Here is a 17,511-nt window from a genome sequence, read left to right as displayed (position 1 = left end):
GATATATCACTCGCCTTACTTTTATTTTCCTGCATCGGTAAAATGATTATGCCTCAGCAGCCATTCATTCCAATTAGACTGGTTTGGATTTCTCCCTGACCAATATGGCTCCCATTTTCACCCCATTCCGGAACTTTAAGGGTTTATGACATAGCCGCTCTAGTCATTTAACGAATGGGTTGCACCTCTGTCACTCGGTTCTAAAGATGCCACAGAATATTGATATCCAGACTGATGGTTAGTGCTCAGTCTTTCTGAATGGGGACTAATGACTGTTTTGTCAAAATTATACTATAGTGGCATTGTAATACGATGTCATTGTTAAAGTAGACGTACAATTAGTTGGAAACAACTTTGCCATCGTTATGATGTCGTCAAGTTTACTTTAGAGAGATGGCAATGTTGCTATGAGCTAGTAAATTTAGTTAGAAATAGCTTACAATGCTAACGTTAGCTACCTAACATTATACTGCAGCTAAAATCAATCTGGTGATTTGGCAAATTTAGTCAGAAATAGCTTACAATGCTAACGTTAGCTACCTAACGTTATACTGCATCAGCTGGGCATCAGTCCTAAAAACAAACGTTCAAAACAATGGAATAAACGTTTTTTGAAACGGAGGAATCCGTCTGAATTTGGGATCCAATAGGAATGCTCGTCCGTTTGTGCTTTTTAAAAAATGTCACGTCTTTTTCTTGAATACACCACCTCTTCTATGAAATGTAGAATAAGCTCCTCCCTCTAATTTCCCCTGGTAGAAATGTGTCATGACGTCAGATATAATGACATTTTCTCTCCGGTGTTATGTAGTTGCTTTACACAACTCTTTACTGTATGTATTTGTTTACGTTGTTGTTGTTTATGTATTTATGTTGTTGTTGTTGTTTATGTATTTATGTTGTTGTTTATGTATTTATGTTGTTGTTGTTTATGTATTTATTTGGTTGTTGTTTATGTATTTATGTTGTTGTTGTTTAAGTATTTATGTCATTGTTGTTTATGTTGTTGTTGTTGTTTATGTATTTATGTTGTTGTTGTTTATGTATTTATGCTGTTGTTTGTTGTTCAGGCAAGACAGGAGAACTTCCGCGCGTATACTGTTGTAGCATTCATTCTAATGTTGTTGTTGTTGTTTATGCATTTATGTTGTTGTGTGTTGTCCAGGCACTACGTCCAGCAGTAACACAGTAGTGGCAGGACAGGAGAACTTCCCAGAGACAGAGGAGTCCAAGCTGTCCAGAGAGAACGAGGAGAGGTGGGTCCCCATCACAGCACCCTTTGGGTAGATATTTTATACAATCATTACAACTAACTTTATTATTCAGAGATCAATGTGATGACACTTTAAATGTAACCACCTACCCTCACTGTGTGTGTGTTCTCAGGTCCAAGGCTCACAACAGACTGGAGTCTCGCTACAGTAACAGCTCAGGCGGTTCCTATGACGACGAGAAGAGTGAGTAGAACCTTAAACCTTAATCCCCTTTTATGGGGATTTTTTTTAATTCTGCTAATTGAATTTCTGTGACGGCGCGGAACCTCCCTGCAGATTCCTCTGCAGTCTGTAAACACACACACAACCCCTATGGGAAAGGGCCTTGGGCTCTGAATTCCTCTCCACAATGTCCTCATAGTGTTAGTCACTTCAACCTCGTTAGTAGTCTGTTGTTGTAATTATCACTCATCTCGTAGCGTCTTTGACAAATTGACAAGAGATTTACACACACACACACACACACACACACACACACACACACACACACACACGAGAGAGAGAGACTGAAAGGAGTTTTACAACATAAAGATAGACATGCTTTGCTACAGATGTAGGATCTTAATTTGAGCCCGTTTGCTACAGCAGGAAAATAATCCCGCAGCAACAGGAAATGTGAATTATTATGTGGATTATAATTAATGGACATTTTTTTGTAGGAGTTGATTCATTTTTTGTTAAGTAAAATGAAGTCAAAACTTTCTACTTGGAAGTTGCAAACTTCAGAAGCCTTTTCAAACTTTAAATATCCTACACGTTTTAGATTTCCTGCATTGCAAATTAAGATCCTACATCTGGTGCTGGAATTTGGCTGAGCAGCCTACTCTGCCTACTCTGACCACATGTTCCAACGCAGAAGAGGAATGGTTCACTTCTCAGTGCAGGCAGGCACTTCCATTCCTCCCTTATCTGTCTCTGATACGGACAGGATACAGACAGGATACAGACACAGACCGGATACAGACACAGACAGGATACAGACACAGACCGGATACAGACAGGATACTGACCATGTTCTACAGTATCACTTTCCCTTACAGACATATCAGACACCAGCACAGATATTCAGTCTGGATATCAGCCATACCAACCACAGAACACACACAGTGTCAGCCTGTCATCAGTGAAGGCATTCTGTCTATGTTTAGCCTGCATGCTTTGGGAGGAATCCAGACCAATGTGTGTATGTCTCGCTTTCAAGTGTATGTGTGTGTGTGTGTGTGTGTGTGTGTGTGTGTGTATGTGTGTGTGTGTGTGTGTGTGTGTGTGTGTGTGTGTGTGTGTATGCTGTCTGCCTTTTTGTCTGTCTCACTATCAAGAGTAAATGTCTCCCACTCAAATGAGTGTGTGTTTTGCGATGTCTGATTGGCTAATCGCATACCACACATTCATGAGATAGTTCTGTGGTGGTTTGTCACCATGCTGTCACATGGTGGCTCTTCTTTCATCAGTCTTTAGAGTTTCCCTTATTGTTCAGGTTTTATTGTCTAACAGCGCTTACAGATTTTAATAAATCAAATCTTTTATAATATTTTTTGCTTGATTGAGCCTGATTGGTGTAAAATGGAAAACCCCACCCACCTGGCTCTCTAGGAAATCTAATGGAAACAATCAATGTATCTTAAAGATTTATAATCATATTTAAACCCAGATCTGATTATCAATCTAAACCCAGATCTGATTATCATTCTAAACCCAGATCTGATTATCAATCTAAACCCAGATCTGATTATCATTCTAAACCCAGATCTGATTATCATTCTAAACCCAGATCTGATTATCATTCTAAACCCAGATCTGATTATCATTCTAAACCCAGATCTGATTATCATTCTAAACCCAGATCTGATTATCATTCTAAACCCAGATCTGATTATCATTCTAAACCCAGATCTGATTATCATTCTAAACCCAGATCTGATTATCATTCTAAATCTGATTATCATTCAAACCCAGATCTGATTATCAATTTAAACCCAGATCTGATTATCAATCTAAACCCAGATCTGATTATCAATCTAAACCCAGATCTGATTATCATTCTAAACCCAGATCTGATTATCATTCTAAACCCAGATCTGATTATCATTCTAAACCCAGATCTGATTATCATTATGTGTGTGTGTGTGTGTGTTTGTCTAAACCAAGGTCTGATAAAAAAATACTCCTGGTCCTAATTGTTAGAACATAACACTGTTTCCTGATTGGTCTGGGCCCCTGATGACCCTTCCTGAAACCATCACACCTATGGGACTGGTAAACTGACTGAGCAATAAATATGATGAGAAACACTAGTCAACTACCTGCTTTTCCTGACTAAAACCATCACACCTAGGGGACCACTACACAGGTAAACACACTACAATAAATATGATGAGAAACACTAGTCAACTACCTGCTTTTCCTGACTAAAACCATCACACCTAGGGGACCACTACACAGGTAAACACACTACAATAAATATGATGAGAAACACTAGTCAACTACCTGCTTTTCCTGACTAAAACCACGAGGATAACGAGACGAGATGCCCTGGGGGAAAAAAACATTACTATTACAAATGACTTTTTATTTTAGTCTACGAAAGTGTGACGAGATGAGAATTCGGCAGCAGGGTAGCCTAGTGGTTAGAGCGTTGGACTAGTAACTGGAAGGTTGCAAGTTCAAACCCCCGAGCTGACAAGGTACAAATCTGTCGTTCTGCCCCTGAACAGGCAGTTAACCCACTGTTCCTAGGCCATCATTGAAAATAAGAATTTGTTCTTAACTGAATTGCCTAGTTAAATAAAGGTAAAATAAAAAATGTGAGACTAATGGACATTTCATTTGACATGAAGCTCCTTGTAGAATATTTTATGCAGTCCTCTCATTGGCAGAATTGTCATCTTTCATTTGAGCTGATCTGCGCGGCTCTCCCACACAGCTCCCAGGCGGTCTCTTCAGTCACTCGTCAATCTTTTGAACTGATGTGAAGCCGCTAGGAAACAATACTGTTTACAGATGTAGGATCTTAATTTGATCACTCCTTTTGTTGCTGAGAATTTTCCTGCACAGTAGGAAATGGAAACTTGTAGTGTATTCAAAGTTTTAAAAAAACATGCTTCTAAAGTTTGTAATTTTCACTTTAAAATGTCAGACTTCATTTGCCCTAATGAAAAATGTATCAACCCCAATATTTCATATTTCCTGTTGCTGCAGGATTATTTTTCTGCTGTAGCAAACTTTGTCATATAAAGATCCTTAATTTGATCTATTTTTGCTTTGATCTCATCAGAAGCTCTTATTTTCTGACACTGTTATTCATTCATCTGTGTTGCGGTCCACAAATGCCATTTGTTGACTATTAGGAGTACAGTAATACTTCTGGCATATCTGGAAAGCTAAAATTCACCCCTTTTCAGGGAAACCACAGTTATTTATGACCTTGACGGTTATGATGGGGAGAAAGTCAGAGCTGTAAATTTTTTAACCTGTAGCCAAGACTTTATGGTAGGCCTATATGGTTGACTAAGGCTAGCATTGGTTACAATATGCCACAAAATCAATATTGCCAGCTATGATATATGAGGGGAAAGTAGGCCTAGTTGGACATGGCTATCTGAATGTGTACAGTAGCCTAGATATGACATTATTTAATAGAAAAGAATGCACTGACTATTATGTGACTAAAATGGTGTGAACAAGGGAATGGAATCTATTATGTACAAGATGGAAGGTAAGTTAGAGGTGTGTATGAACTATTTAATAAAACAAAAGAAAACTACGATGACTAAAATAGGACTTAAATGACTGACTAAAATAAGACTTAAATGACTGTGACTAAAACTAGACTTAAATGACTAACTAAAATAGGACTTAAATGACTGACTAAAATAGGACTCAAATGACTGACTAAAATAGGACTTAAATGACTGACTAACATAGGACTTAAATGACTGTGACTAAAACTAGACTTAAATAACTTTGACTAAAACTAGACTTAAATGACTGACTAAAATAGGACTTAAATGACTGTGACTAAAAACTAGACTTAAATGACTGACTAAAATAGGACTTAAATGACTGTGACTAAAAACTAGACATTAAATGACTGACTAAAATAGGACTTAACAAAAACAAAAATAACACTGACACACATGCACATCCAGTACACACGTGCACACACACGCGCGCACACACATGCACACATACACACACACACACACACAGGCACCTGCATACCTTTCAGCTGCTAATCTGCTGATCCAGCTGCAGGACAGAATGTAGAGAATTTAGGTGGTTCCTCACCACCTAAATATAATTATCTCTGTCTCAGTAAGAAAATATATTTATCTCTGTCTCAGTAAGACAATATAAAATGTATACTCTTGTGAATTCTATGGTTTTTACTAGATTACTTGTAGTTTTTCATGTTGTTTGTCTGTAATTTTTGTAATGACTCGGTGCTGCCTACCTTGGCCAGGATGCTCTTGAAAAAGAGATTTTAAATCTCAATGAGCCCTTCCTGGTTAAATAAAGGTTAAAATAATAATAATAATAATAATAAAAAAATATTTATCTCTGTCTCAGTAAGAAAATATAATAATCTCTGTTTTAGTAAGATAATATTTATTTTACCAGGTAAATTGACTGAGAACACATTCTCATTTACAGCAACAAACAGGGGAATAGTTACAGGGGATGAATGAACCAATTGTAAACTGGGGATTATTAGGTGACCGTGATGGTTTGAGGGCCAGATTAGGAATTTAGCCAGGACACCGGGGGTTAACACCCCTACTCTTACGATAAGTGCCATGGGATCTTTAATGACCTCAGAGAGTCAGGACACCCATCCTGAGGAAAGAGTGCCTCCTACTGTCCCATCCAAATGACAGCACCCTACACAGGGCATCACTGCCCTGGGGCATTGGGATATATATTTTTTTTAGACCAGAGGAAAGAGTGCCTCCTACTGTCCCATCCAAATGACAGCACCCTACACAGGGCATCACTGCCCTGGGGCATTGGGATATATATTTTTTTTAGACCAGAGGAAAGAGTGCCTCCTACTGGCCCTCCAACACCACTTCCAGCAGCATCTGGTCTCCCATCCAGGGACTGACCAGGACCAACCCTGCTTGGCTTCAGAAGCAAGCCAGCAGTGGTATGCAGGGTGGTATGCTGCTGGCTTGCTGAGATAATATAATTATCTCTGTCTCAGTAAGACAATATAAACATCTCTGTCTCAGTAAGAAAATATAAACATCTCTGTCTCAGTAAAACAATATAATCACCTCTGTCTCAGTAAGATAATATACTCATCTCTGTCTCAGTAAGAAAATATAAACACCTCTGTCTCAGTAAGAAAATATAAACATCTCTGTCTCAGTAAGAAAATATAAACATCTCTGTCTCAATAAGACAATATAAACATCTCTGTCTCAGTAAGAAAATATAAACATCTCTGTCTCAATAAGACAATATAATCACCTCTGTCTCAGTAAGATAATATACTCATCTCTGTCTCAGTAAGATAATATAAACATCTTTGTCTCAGTAAGAAAATATAAACATCTCTGTCTCAGTAAAACAATATAAACATCTCTGTCTCAGTAAAACAATATAATCACCTCTGTCTCAGTAAGATAATATAAACATCTCTGTCTCAGTAAGATAATATAAACATCTCTGTCTCAGTAAAACAATATAATCACCTCTGTCTCAGTAAGATAATATACTCATCTCTGTCTCAGTAAGAAAATATAAACACCTCTGTCTCAGTAAGAAAATATAAACATCTCTGTCTCAGTAAGAAAATATAAACATCTCTGTCTCAATAAGACAATATAAACATCTCTGTCTCAGTAAGAAAATATAAACATCTCTGTCTCAATAAGACAATATAAACATCTCTGTCTCAGTAAGAAAATATAAACATCTCTGTCTCAGTAAGAAAATATAAACATCTCTGTCTCAATAAGACAATATAAACATCTCTGTCTCAATAAGACAATATAAACATCTCTGTCTCAGTAAGAAAATATAAACATCTCTGTCTCAATAAGACAATATAATCATCTCTGTCTCAGTAAGATAATATACTCATCTCTGTCTCAGTAAGATAATATAAACATCTCTGTCTCAGTAAGAAAATATAAACATCTCTGTCTCAGTAAAACAATATAAACATCTCTGTCTCAGTAAAACAATATAATCACCTCTGTCTCAGTAAGATAATATAAACATCTCTGTCTCAGTAAGATAATATAAACATCTCTGTCTCAGTAAGATAATATAAACATCTCTGTCTCAGTAAAAAATATAAACATCTCTGTCTCAGTAAGATAATATAATCATCTCTGTCTCAGTAAGAAAATATAAACATCTCTGTCTCAGTAAAACAATATAATCACCTTTGTCTCAGTAAGATAATATAAACTCATCTCTGTCTCAGTAAGAAAATATAAACATCTCTGTCTCAATAAGACAATATAAACATCTCTGTCTCAGTAAGATAATATAAACATCTCTGTCTCAGTAAGAAAATATAAACATCTCTGTCTCAGTAAGACAATATAAACATCTCTGTCTCAGTAAGACAATATAAACATCTCTGTCTCAGTAAGATAATATACTCATCTCTGTCTCAGTAAGATAATATAAACATCTCTGTCTCAGTAAGAAAATATAAACACCTCTGTCTCAGTAAGAAAATATAAACATCTCTGTCTCAGTAAGATAATATAAACATCTCTGTCTCAGTAAGATAATATAAACATCTCTGTCTCAATAAGACAATATAAACATCTCTGTCTCAATAAGAAAATATAAACATCTCTGTCTCAATAAGACAATATAAACATCTCTGTCTCAGTAAGAAAATATAAACATCTCTGTCTCAATAAGACAATATAAACATCTCTGTCTCAATAAGACAATATAAACATCTCTGTCTCAGTAAGATAATATAAACATCTCTGTCTCAGTAAGACAATATAAACATCTCTGTCTCAATAAGACAATATAAACATCTCTGTCTCAGTAAGACAATATAAACATCTCTGTCTCAATAAGACAATATAAACATCTCTGTCTCAATAAGACAATATAAACATCTCTGTCTCAATAAGACAATATAAACATCTCTGTCTCAGTGAGAAAGAGATCAGAGATCAGAGATCAGAGATATCAATAGAGAGACATACAACGACACTGTCGAGGAAAAACGTGTGTCTATTTAAAATGCTGTCTGTCAACTGTGTGCGTGTTCTTCTCTATGGTTGGACTATATGACAATGTCATAAAATAAATTGTTTGGGAGAAAAAAACGTTAAAAGTTCATGTTAATATCAAGACCTCTATTTGTTTTTTTTAAATTTTATTTTACTAGGCAAGATCAGTTAAGAACAAATTCTTATTTTGAATGACGGCCTTGGAACAGTGGGTTAACTGCCTGTTCAGGGGCAGAACGACAGATTTGTACCTTGTCAGCTCAGGGGTTTGAACTTGCAACCTTCCGGTTACTAGTCCAACGCTCTAACCACTAGGCTACCCTGCTGCCCCATGTTCCAAAACGTGTTTTTTGAAATCTGCAGATACTTGCAAATTCCTTTTTATTCCCTTTGTTCTGTTTGTACAGGTTGACTAACTCAATCATGTGTTGTGTTGTGCGTTCTCTCAGGTGTAACATAGCAGTGATCTTCATGACAGAGATGGTGGTGGACCACAGTGTGAGAGAGGACTGGGCCCTTCACCTTCCACTACTGCTGCACGCCCTCTTCTTAGGTACAGTACCTTCTCTGTGTCTCTGTTTGTCTGTGTTTGGTCTCGCTCTCGTACGCACACGCACACACTGAGTGGCGCAGCGGTCTAAGGTACTGCATCTCAGTGTTAGAGGCGTCACTACAGACACCCTGGTTCGATTCCAGGCTGTATCACAACTGGCACAATTGGCTCAGCATCGTCCGGGTTTGGCCGGTGTAGGCCGTCATTGTCAATAAGAAGTTGTTCTTAACTGACTTGCCTAGTTAAATAAAGGTTCAATTAAAAATGACAAAATAATAATAATTCATCCAAACGTGTTAATGATGGACTGCATGGGCCTGTGTGTGTGAGGTGTATTAGTCGGTGTGTGTGTAGTAGTGTGCAATTCTCCTTTGCCAAGATAATCCATCCACCTGACAGGTGTGGCTTGATTAAACAGCATGATCATTACACAGGTGCACCTTGTGTCGGGGACAATAAAAGACCATTCTAAAATGTGCAGTATTGTCACTTCAGCGCAATGCCACATATATCTCAGGTTTTGAAGAAGCGTGCAATTGGCATGCTGACATCAGAAATGTCCACCATAGCTGTTGCCAGAGAATTTAATGTTAATTTCTCTGCCATAAGCCGCCTCCAACGTTGTTTTAGAGAATTTGATAATACGTCCAGCCGGCCTCACAACCGCAGACCACGTGTAACCACGCCAACCCAGGACCTCCACATACAGCCTCTTCACCAGCGGGATTGTCTGAGACCAGACACCCAGACAGCTGATTAAATTGAGTATTTCTGTCTGTAATAAAGCTCTTTTGTGGGGAAACACTCATTCTGATTGGCTGGGCCTGGCTCCCCGGTGGCTGCGCCCCTGCCCCAGTCATGTGGAATTAATAGATTAGGGCTTAATGAATTTATTTCAGTTGACTGATTCCCTTGTTTGGACTGTTGCATGTTGCGTTTATATTTTTGTCCAGTATAGTTCTATGATCTCACATGTCTATACTGAAGAGCTTCTTTGTGTCATGCATGGGGCCTTTACTGTTTCCTGTCCTGCATCCCTATAGGTCTGGACCTCAAAAGGTCTGGACCACTACAGGTCTGGACCCAAAAAAAGGCCTGGACCTACAGGTCTAATGTTGTCTCTATTTTCCAGGTCTAGACCCCTACAGGTCTAACGTTCTCTCTATTCTCCAGGTCTGGACCCCTACAGGTCTAATGTTCTCTCTATTCTCCAGGTCTGGACCCTTACAGGTCTAACGTTCTCTCTATTCTCCAGGTCTGGACCCCTACACGTCTGGACCCTTACAGGTCTAATGTTCTCTCTATTCTCCAGGTCTGGACCCCTACAGGTCTAATGTTGTCTCTATTCTCCAGGTCTAGACCCCTACAGGTCTGGACCCCTACAGGTCTGGACCACTACAGGTCTAATGTTGTCTCTATTCTCCAGGTCTGGACCCCTACAGGTCTAACGTTCTCTCTATTCTCCAGGTCTGGACCCCTACAGGTCTAATGTTGTCTCTATTCTCCAGGTCTAGACCCCTACAGGTCTGGACCCCTACAGGTCTAACGTTCTCCTATTCTCCAGGTCTAGACCCCTACAGGTCTAATGTTGTCTCTATTCTCCAGGTCTAGACCCCTACAGGTCTAACGTTCTCTCTATTCTCCAGGTCTGGACCCCTACAGGTCTGGACCCCTACAGGTCTAATGTTGTCTCTATTCTCCAGGTCTAGACCCCTACAGGTCTAACGTTCTCTCTATTCTCCAGGTCTGGACCCCTACAGATCTAACGTTCTCTCTATTCTCCAGGTCTAGACCACTACAGGTCTAACGTTCTCTCTATTCTCCAGGTCTGGACCCCTACAGATCTAACGTTCTCTCTATTCTCCAGGTCTAGACCACTACAGGTCTAACGTTCTCTCTATTCTCCAGGTCTGGACCCCTACAGGTCTAATGTTGTCTCTATTCTCCAGGTCTAGACCGCTACAGGTCTGGACCCCTACAGGTCTGGACCCCTACAGGTCGAATGTTGTCGCTATTCTCCAGGTCTGGACCCCTACAGGTCTAACGTTCTCTCTATTCTCCAGGTCTGGACCCCTACAGGTCTAACGTTCTCTCTATTCTCCAGGTCTAGACCACTACAGGCCAGAGGTGTTTGAACACAGCAAGCGTCTCCTCCTCCACCTCCTCATCGCTTTATCCTGCAACAACAACTTCCAGGTATTTCTATTTATTATGGATCCCCATTAGTTCCTGCCAAGGCAGCAGCTACTCTTCCTGGGGCTTATTATGGATCCCTATTAGTTCCTGCCAAGGCAGCAGCTTCTCATCCTGGGGTTTATTATGGATCCCCATTAGTTCCTGCCAAGGCAGCAGCTACTCTTCCTGGGGTTTATTATGGATCCCTATTAGTTCCTGCCAAGGCAGCAGCTTCTCATCCTGGGGTTTATTATGGATCCCTATTAGTTCCTGCCAAGGCAGCAGCTTCTCATCCTGGGGTTTATTATGGATCCCCATTAGTTCCAGCTTATCTTCCTGGGGGTTATTATGGAACCCCATTAGTTCCAGCTACTCTTCCTGGGGTTTATTATGGATCCCCATTAGTTCCAGCTACTCTTCCTGGGGTTTATTATGGATCCCCATTAGTTCCAGCTTATCTTCCTGGGGGTTATTATGGATCCCCATTAGTTCCAGCTTATCTTCCTAGGGGTTATTATGGATCCCCATTAGTTCCAGCTTATCTTCCTGGGGGTCATTATTGATCCCCATTAGTTCCAGCTTATCTTCCTGGGGGTTATTATTGATCCCCATTAGTTCCAGCTTATCTTCCTGGGGGTTATTATGGATCCCCATTAGTTCCAGCTACTCTTCCTGGGGGTTATTATGGATCCCCATTAGTTCCAGCTACTCTTCCTGGGGGTTATTATGGATCCCCATTAGTTCCAGCTTATCTTCCTGGGGGTCATTATTGATCCCCATTAGTTCCAGCTTATCTTCCTGGGGGTTATTATTGATCCCCATTAGTTCCAGCTTATCTTCCTGGGGGTTATTATGGATCCCCATTAGTTCCAGCTACTCTTCCTGGGGGTTATTATGGATCCCCATTAGTTCCAGCTACTCTTCCTGGGGGTTATTATGGATCCCCATTAGTTCCAGCTACTCTTCCTGGGGTCCAGCCAAATTAAGGCAGTTATACATTGTTTTTTAACCTAACAATACATTCACTCTGAAATGTTGGGCCCAACGTAGCAAAACCTTTTCCAATGGGAAGCTTTGGCACAAGAGAGGAATAAGACCAGCATGTTTTTATGGTTGTGTGTTTTAGATTCATAGCGTGTGTGTGTGTGTGGGTGGTTGTGTGTGAGATTGTCTGAGTGGTTGTGTGTTTTAGATTCATAGCGTGTGTGTGTGTGTGGGTGGTTGTGTGTGAGATTGTCTGAGTGGTTGTGTGTTTTAGATTCATAGCGTGTGGTGGTGTGGTGTTGTGTGTTTTAGATTGTCTGTGTGGTTGTGTGTTTTAGATTCATAGCGTGTGTGTGTGTGTGGGTGGTTGTGTGTTTTAGATTCAGTTATTTTTATTGTCTGTAAAACATGCTCCATCCGTGTGTTACCAGGTGATAGCCTCTGTGCTGCTGCTCACCAGAGAGATCAGTGACAACAAAACACTCACCATCAAATCCAGCTATCAGCCAGAGTACCAGTACTCAGGTAACACACACACACACACACACACACACACACAGACACTAGAGGCATCAACAAAGACATTTGTGGTTAGAGAACGCAGTACTTCAGCATGACCATGTGGTAACAACTCTGTCCGTTCTGTTCAGAATCATCAGCAAGGATCGTATTTAACACTAACCAGTTTTGCCGGTACACCTGTTCATCTCTGCTGTTCACTTCCTGCTTCCTGTCAGGTGGTCCCGACTTCCTGCGGGAGTGGCAGGCGTCCCCGGTGGCTGACTCTGGCATGAGCTCCTCCTCCAACTCTTCTTCTGCCAGTCTTGGCGGCGGCAGCACGGGGGGCAGTGTGGGAAACCTGCCCATGGTAACCCCCGACGACCTGGAGGACCTAGAGGACACAGCCAGTGAGGCGGACAACAAGACCAACAAACTGATAGAGTTCCTAACTACCAGGTACACACAGACGCAGGCACGCACGCTCACACACACATAATGAGAGAGAGAGAGACACCCTCACACACACACACACACACACACACACAAACAAACACTTAAGACTGAAACAATGCCGACATTTCAAGTTAAATCTAATTTTATTAGTCACATGCGCCGAATACAACAGGTGTAGTAGACCCTACAGTGAAATTCTTAATTACGAGCCCCTCAACAGTGCCGTTTCAAAAAATATGGATAAGAATAAGAGATGAAGTAATTAAAGAGCAGCAGTAAAAATTAACAATATTTTCAAGGTAGAGGTCGACCGATTATGATTTTTCAATGCCGATATCGATTATTGGAGGACAAAAAAAGCCTCTGCCGATTAATCAGATGATTTTTAAAATGTATTCGTAATAATGACAATTACAACGATACTGAATGAACACTTATTTTAACTTAATATAATACATCAATAAAATCAATTTAGCCTCAAATAAATAATGAAACATGTTCAATTTGGTTTAAATAATGCAAAAGCAAAGTGTTGGAGAAGAAAGTAAAAGTGCAATATGTGCCATGTAAAAAAACTAACGTTTCAGTTCCTTGCTCAGAACATGAGAACATATGAAAGCTGGTGGTTCCTTTTAACATGAGTCTTCAATATTCCCAGGTAAGAAGTTTTAGGTTGTAGTTATTATAGGACTATTTCTCTCTATACGATTTGTATTTCATATACCTTTGACTATTGGATGTTCTTATAGGCACTTTAGTATTGCCAGTGTAACAATATAGCTTCCATCCCTCTCCTCGCTCCTACCTGGGCTCGAACCAGGAACACATCGACAACAGCCACCATCGAAGCAGCATTACCCATGCAGAGCAAGGGAAACAACTCCTAGAAGGCTCAGAGCGAGTGACGTTTGAAACGATATTAGCGCGCACCCAGCTAACTAGCTAGCCATTTCACATCGGTTACACCAGCCTAATCTCGTGAGTTGATAGGCTTGAAGTCATAAACAGCGCTGTGCTTGCGAAGAGCTGCTGGCAAAATGCACAAAAGTGCTGTTTGAATGAATGCTTACAAGCCTGCTGGTGCCTACCATCGCTCAGCCAGACTGCTCTATCAAATCATAGACTTAATTATAACATAATAACACACAGAAATGCGAGCCTTAGGTCATTAATATGGTCCATTCCGGAAACTATCATCTCGAAAACAAGACGTTTATTCTTTCAATGAAATACGGAACCGTATTATATACTTCTGTCTATTGATTTTAAGAAAGGCGTTGGTGTTTATGGTTAGGTACACATTGGAGCAATGACAGTCCTTTTTCGCAAATGCGCACTGCATCGATTATATGCATAAATTTAATGCTAGCTAGCAACTTACCTTGGCTTCTTACTGCATTCGCGTAACAGGCGGGCTCCTTGTGAGGCAAGCCATACAAGCCATACAAGCCATAGTCCGGGTAGCCGTTTGACTAGATGTTCAGGAGTCTTATGGCTTGGGGGTAGAAGTTGTTTAGAAGCCTCTTGGACCTAGACTTGGCACTCCGGTACCGAGGTCCTGGATGGAAGGAAGCTTGGCCCCAGTGATGTACTGGGCTGTACGCACTACCCTCTGTAGTGCTTTGCGGTCGGAGGCCGAGCAGTTGCCACACCAGGCAGTGATGCAACCAGTCAGGATGCTCTCGATGGTGCAGCTGTAAAACCTTTTGAGGATCTGAAGACCCATACCAAATCTTTTCAGTCTCCTGAAGGGGAATAGGTTTTGTCGTGCCCGCTTCACGACAGTCTTGGTGTGCTTGGACCATGATAGTTTGTTGGTGATGTGGACATCAAGGAACTTGGAGCTCTCAACCTGCTCCACTACAGCCAAGTCGATGAGAATGGGGGCGTGCTCGGTCCTCTTTTTCCTGTAGTCCACAATCATCTCCTTAGTCTTGATCACGTTTAGGGAGAGGCTGTTGTCCTGGCACCACACTGCCAGGTCTCTGACCTCCTCCCTATAGGCTGTCTCATCGTTGTTGGTGATCAGTCCTACCACATTTGTGTCATCGGCAATTGTAATGATGGTGTTGGAGTCGTGCCTGGCCGTGCAGCCGTGAGTGAACAGGGAGTACAGGCGGGACTGAGCACGCACCCCTGAGGTGCCCCTGTTTTGAGGCTCAGCGTGGCAGATGTGTTGTTACCTATCCGTACCACCTGGGGGCGGCCCATTTGTGTATCTGTGAGAGTGTGTGCATATGGAGCAGTGGTTGTCACCTGTGTGCAGTGTGTCTGTAGGTGCATGTGTGTGTTTGTGTGTGTAACCTGTGTGTGATGGTGTGATGGTGGTGGGTACACAGTGCCTGGAGTACTGTTCTCTCCATACTCAGAGCGTTTGGCCCGCTGTGGGTCCACGAAGACATCACTCCTAAGAACCCCAACTGTAAGAGCTCTGACCAGCTGTCCAACTTCCTCCGACACGTCATCTCTGTCTTCAAGGAGTCCAAGTCAGGTAACACACCAGCAGATAACTTTATTATTAATAACTTAAACCATCTTTTTGATTTAAAAATATATATTTTTAATCATTTTATTGTGTGATGTCTCTAAATGTTGTCTGTCACTAGCTGCACCATTTCACCAAGTAACATTCAGAGTGTTAATGTTGTTGGTGAATAAAGGTGATTCTAATACTTGTTTTATCACTCATTTGAAGCACTTTTGTTGTTCCTGAAGCCACATCACCTCTTATGGAGCTTATAGCCTGGTTCCTCTCTAGGTTTCTTCCTAGGTTCTGGCCTTTCTAGGGAGTTTTTCCTAGCCACCGTGCTTCTACACCTGCATTGCTTGTTGTTTGGGGTTTTTAGGCTGGGTTTCTGTACAGCACTTTATGACATCAGCTGATGTAAGAAGGGCTTTATAAATACATTTGATTATAAATACATTTAATTTATTGATATGATGTCATACAAGAGACCTGTGCCCAGATTCACAAATCCTTCTTAAGAAGCAATATAGACTTAAGAAGAAAGTTAAGCAAAGTTGCTATTCTTCAAAAAGGTTATTGGAAATGTTCTTGTGCTATTTCTTATGTTTCTCCTTAATCAAAAAGTTAAGAAGAAATTTGATTCTTAAATAAAGTTATTGGATTTGTTCTTAACTCCAAGATAGATAAACCCTCATCTTAAACTGAGGGCAGTGAGAGAAAAATCTCATGAAAGCAATTGAACCTGTTTAATTCATTCACAAACTTCAACTGAAAGTTTCAGTATTGATTATTTTAAACCAAAGAACATGTTGAAGAACAGTAATCTCAGTAGGAAATATGCTAACATGATTACTGTTGTTAGCTAGATAGCTAGCTAAACCGGTTGCCTAGCAACAAACATTTTAAGAAGATTTGTATGAAGATATTTGAGGAGTTCGTAAGATAATTATTAAATCTTAAGATATTGTTGAGGAATTGTGCTTACGAACTATCTTATGAACTTCTTATTTTATTTTTATTAAGAACCTTAAGAAGTGTTTTGTGAATCTGGACCCAGGAAATGGAGTATCTGGAGAATCATGACATCTTGTCTAATTATTTTTTTCTATTGGTCAGATTTCCACCTTGAACAGCAGTTGAGTGATGTAGCGTTGCAGACCGCTCTGTGCAGCTCGTCTCGTCACTACGCTGGGCGGAGCTTCCAGATATTCAGAGCTCTCAAACAGCCAATCAACGCTCACGCTGTATCCGACCTGCTCTCACGATTGGTGGAGGTGGTGGGAGAGCACGGGGACGAGGTGCAGGTATGTGTATCAGTGTGTGTTTGTACCTAACATTAGTGTGTGTGTGTGTGTGTGCTCCAGGGCCATGTGATCGAGGTAACAAATCAAATGGTGTTTGTCACATGCGCTAAATACAACAGGTGTAGGTAGACCTTACCGTGAAATGCTTACTTATAAGCCCTTAACCAACAATGCAGTTCAAGAAATAGGACCTGTACTGAGTCAATGTGGAGGCTATATACAGGGGGTACCGGTACTGAGACAATGTGGAGACTATATACAGGGGGTACCGGTACAGAGTCAATGTGGAGGCTATATACAGGAGGTACCTGTACAGAGTCAATGTGGAGACTATATACAGGGGTACCGGTACAGAGTCAATGTGGAGGCTATATACAGGGGTTACCAGTACAGAGTCAATGTGGAGTCTATATACAGGGGTACCGGTACTGAGTCAATGTGGAGGCTATATACAGGGGTACCAGTACAGAGTCAATGTGGAGGCTATATACAGGGGTACCTGTACAGAGTCAATGTGGAGTCTATATACAGGGGTACCTGTAGAGAGTCAATGTGGAGGCTATATACAGGGGGTACCAGTACAGAG

The 17,511-nt window shown here is 40.7% G+C and overlaps 1 protein-coding gene across 1 annotated transcript in view; it reads left to right on the top strand.

The window, feature by feature from the left end:
* The window catches only part of fryb (furry homolog b (Drosophila)), a 181,240-nt gene that overhangs the window by 126,594 nt on the left and 37,135 nt on the right, over window positions 1-17,511 (top strand). Inside the window, exons 35-43 of the mRNA XM_042311233.1 lie at window positions 1,166-1,283; window positions 1,387-1,457; window positions 3,570-3,624; window positions 8,938-9,041; window positions 11,146-11,237; window positions 12,632-12,725; window positions 12,938-13,157; window positions 15,524-15,645; window positions 16,738-16,925. Of these exons, the coding sequence (XP_042167167.1) occupies window positions 1,166-1,283; window positions 1,387-1,457; window positions 3,570-3,624; window positions 8,938-9,041; window positions 11,146-11,237; window positions 12,632-12,725; window positions 12,938-13,157; window positions 15,524-15,645; window positions 16,738-16,925 (1,064 nt within the window). The remainder of the gene's footprint in view (window positions 1-1,165; window positions 1,284-1,386; window positions 1,458-3,569; window positions 3,625-8,937; window positions 9,042-11,145; window positions 11,238-12,631; window positions 12,726-12,937; window positions 13,158-15,523; window positions 15,646-16,737; window positions 16,926-17,511) is intronic.

The sequence above is a fragment of the Oncorhynchus tshawytscha genome, linkage group LG33 (assembly GCF_018296145.1).
Source record: "Oncorhynchus tshawytscha isolate Ot180627B linkage group LG33, Otsh_v2.0, whole genome shotgun sequence".
Taxonomy (NCBI): Eukaryota; Metazoa; Chordata; class Actinopteri; order Salmoniformes; family Salmonidae; genus Oncorhynchus; species Oncorhynchus tshawytscha.
The sequence above is the reverse complement of the archived record's forward strand: the minus strand, read 5'-3'. Positions and strand labels throughout refer to the sequence as shown.